At 33.7% G+C, this 3299-nt stretch overlaps 1 protein-coding gene across 1 annotated transcript; it reads right to left on the minus strand.

Moving 5' to 3' along the window:
* Positions 1-524: 524 nt before the first annotated feature.
* LOC136083207 (E3 SUMO-protein ligase ZBED1-like) lies at positions 525-2929 on the minus strand. The gene is made up of 3 exons (XM_065802612.1): positions 2437-2929; positions 1520-2266; positions 525-1195 (listed from the first exon to the last, which is right to left on the minus strand). Exons 1-3 carry the CDS (start codon positions 2927-2929, stop codon positions 525-527), a joined length of 1911 nt encoding a protein of 636 aa, XP_065658684.1.
* Between the last annotated feature and the right edge of the window lie 370 nt (positions 2930-3299).

Genomic DNA, 3299 nt, shown 5'->3' on the forward strand with positions numbered 1-3299 from the left:
TACTTTTTGATAAAAGACTCTGCACATAAACGCAATTCGTCAACTTACCCCTGCTGACAACTAGCTCCGGTCTCCCCTATCATTATTTCAAGAAATAATGTAATACATAAGTTTCAAGAAAGAAATTTAAAAAATTTTTTAACTTAGTAATAAACATCTAAATAACCATACAAATAGTCATAAAATAGTCAATCAATGATTCAATGGAGTTATAATAACATTTTTTTTTTTGAAATTGAAAGAAACTATCTGGTTGAATTATAATTACAAGTTTTTGTTCAGTTTCATAAAAACTCTCATCTCTAATGATTTTTTCATTCGATTGCGGCGACCAACAGTTAAAATTCCACAAAGTGAAAAAACCCTTTCTACAAACGCCTGTGATGGACACTAAATTGTAAGTAGTTGGTTTAGGAGGTAGAATTTATACTAAGTTAGCTTGCTCAATATTTACTATACTTTTTTAACATGCAAGTCACTTATTTAACGGCAAATTTTTTTACCTAATATGACTCTTATTTTGGCTAAAAATATTTTTGGTTACTTACAAATTGTGGGGCGGACAGTAAATCTTCAGCCAAAATTGCAAGCTTGCTATACTTGCTTTTGTTTTGTTTCCAAAAGAGCAGGCCGTTACTTGGCAGCGCTTCATCACCGCTTATGTCAACCAAATACCTTGACAGCTGACTTGCAACAGTGATATTGTCTAGGTTATAAATCTTTCCTTCTTTTGTAAAGATTTTATTTGACAAGAACTTAAAGCGCATTATGGCAGCAAATTCACATTCAGATCCATTTGACTCAGCAGCAGCTTGTAGTTCTTGTTCTACTCCACAAACTTTTATTATATACATCTTTGCTGCATGGAGCAAGGTGTCCATTTCCGGTGTGAGTATAAAGACAGCAACGGTTGAATCTAACAAACATGCAGCAGACGGAAGAGGATTAAACATATCTGAGTCCGGCTGCAGAATTGATTGAAACCGTTGACGTAGATCTCCAAGAAGATTCGCTGTCAAAGACTTGTTGGTAGGATATTCTTGTAAATGGCATTCCAAATTGAGTATAGATGGTAGAACCTGTGAAAGAGACTGGGCATCGGTCTGAAGTATATCTGTTTGTACTGCAAATGGTTCCAAAAGTGAAGAAATGTTTTGAAGACGAACCCATTCACTTGCTTTGAATGTGTCGATTCCTAAATTTAAGTAAACTATCTGTAATTAAAGTTTACTAATAACAATTGTAATAACTAATAATTGTCATTGATATACGTCTCTTTTTTCCATGCTGTTGTGATGTGATTTAAAAGGCAGGGTAAAGTCTTTCCGTGTTATTAGTAAACCTAATTTAAAGACTATATGCCCTGTCTTGTTTTTTAATGATAATGATTAATGAACTTACAATTTATTAACATTTTCGTTTTTTTAGTTTAAATAAGGTAAGACAATTTTGTAGATTTAATAAAATTCCGAAAACAATTTATATACACTAATAACATAAATAATAAAATAATATGTACCAATTTCTGTAAGAACTTTATTCACCGATGTCTTTATTTTCAACAGCCGGTCAATCATCTGATATGTACTGTTCCATCTTGAGATGCAGTCAGTTATCACAGACTTCCCACACTTGTCAATAAGTTTCTCAATTGCCACACTCGATTTCCTAATTCTTGATACAACTTGTCTCGTTTCTAAGATGGTTGCACTATAATGTTCATAAACTGGTTTTATGAGAAGCTGGAGTATGTGAGCCATACAGGGCATTCGACGATATGGAATATGATCTGGTAGGAACAAATCAGTTTGTTCTGACTGAGACTGGATCTCTTCCTCATCAGTTTCATGTTCAGACTCGTCAGATTCAAACTCATAAGATTCAGATTCGTCAGATTTCTTAGGTGCATGCACTTCCTGTAAGAGCCTGATGGCTTTAACCATATTAGACCCGTTGTCTGAAACAATCAACATAACTTGATTTTCTCTAATACCCCACTGGTCAAGACATTTCTTTAAACATTCGGCAAGCATCTCACCCGTGTGGGGATGTTGGAGTTCCATCAAATTTAGGAAAGCATGTCGTGTTTTATCAATGGTGGTATCATAGAAACAAGCAGATACTCCCAGGAACGATGCTGTGAGACCCTTCTTCGTCCAACCATCAAGACAAATTGTTACTTTGCGTGTATGATTTATCAAGTCTTTCAGTTGTGCAGATTGTCGAAGAAAATGCTCGTTTATCCGCTTGTTCAGTGTTGCAGACCCTGCAATATAAAATTTAAATCAGTTAAAATTTAATGCACATCAGTTTGTGTAGTTAGTTACTATAGTGTTACACTAATGATACGATAGTTACAGGTAAACATTTAAAAATTGTTTAGCATTGAATGAATCTAAAACAATAATTTAAAAATTTAGTTGTGTTAATTATTACCTGGCAATTTAAATTTTGGGTCAAGCGTTTTTATCATCTTTCGAAACGACGGCTGATCTAGCAATACCATTGGATAGCTGGTATTAACAATCATTTCAATCACGCTATCCTGACGCACTTGATATTCACTTGATTCCGTTGGCCACGCAGTGATTCGGTGTTCAAAGCTCTCTCTTATTGTCTGGGTTTTTGTCTTTCCACTATTTTGGGAAGATGTAGAATTGATTTCATCAATTTTACGTTTCAAAAACATTTTTTCTGCATTTCGTTTTTTCTTTTCATCCGTGTAACATTTGTGTGTCTCTTTATGTATTCTCTGAATGTGCGCTACTAAGTTACTGGAATTTTTTCCGCCAAGAAATGCGCCACACGCGCCCTCATTATTTATGTCCTGTACTAGACACTTGGATTTGTCAGTTTTTTGATCGTAAACGAAGAATTTCCATACAGGACTGTCACGCTTCCTACCAGCCAACAACCTTGATAAACTCATTATTCTGTTATTGATTGATTTGCAACTCTTAAGAACCAATAGGAGTAATTCCACGTCAAAACAACCAATTTTTTAAAAAAATGCAACCCTATGTCCTTGGATTTTCTTTATATTTTTACCATAGTTAGTACATTATAAAATAAGATAAATTCCAAAATTTCAAGGTCTAACTCCCAACGGTTCGTGAGTAATGGTTGTTTTAATTTTGGCTACTATTATTGTTTTGTTCATTTTCCGCCATTTTTAAATTTACATTTCTCCTTATAAAACCAAGTCTTTAAACATGTGAATTCTAAAAATAAGTGACTTAGTTAATCTCAAGGTGAGGAATTTGAATATATAAATAAAAAACTCATTTTATAGTTAAAAA

Source organism: Hydra vulgaris, chromosome 08, assembly GCF_038396675.1.
Source record: "Hydra vulgaris chromosome 08, alternate assembly HydraT2T_AEP".
NCBI lineage: Eukaryota > Metazoa > Cnidaria > Hydrozoa > Anthoathecata > Hydridae > Hydra > Hydra vulgaris.

Coding starts and splice junctions, on each gene's coding strand:
- LOC136083207 (XM_065802612.1), bottom strand. CDS start 2,929: ATGAGTTTATCAAGGTTGTTGGCTGGTAGGAAGCGTGACAGTCCTGTA. Junction 2,267..2,436: donor CCCAAAATTTAAATTGCCAG/GTAATAATTAAC, acceptor TTTATATTGCAG/GGTCTGCAACACTGAACAAG. Junction 1,196..1,519: donor TAAAGTTCTTACAGAAATTG/GTACATATTATT, acceptor ACTTAAATTTAG/GAATCGACACATTCAAAGCA.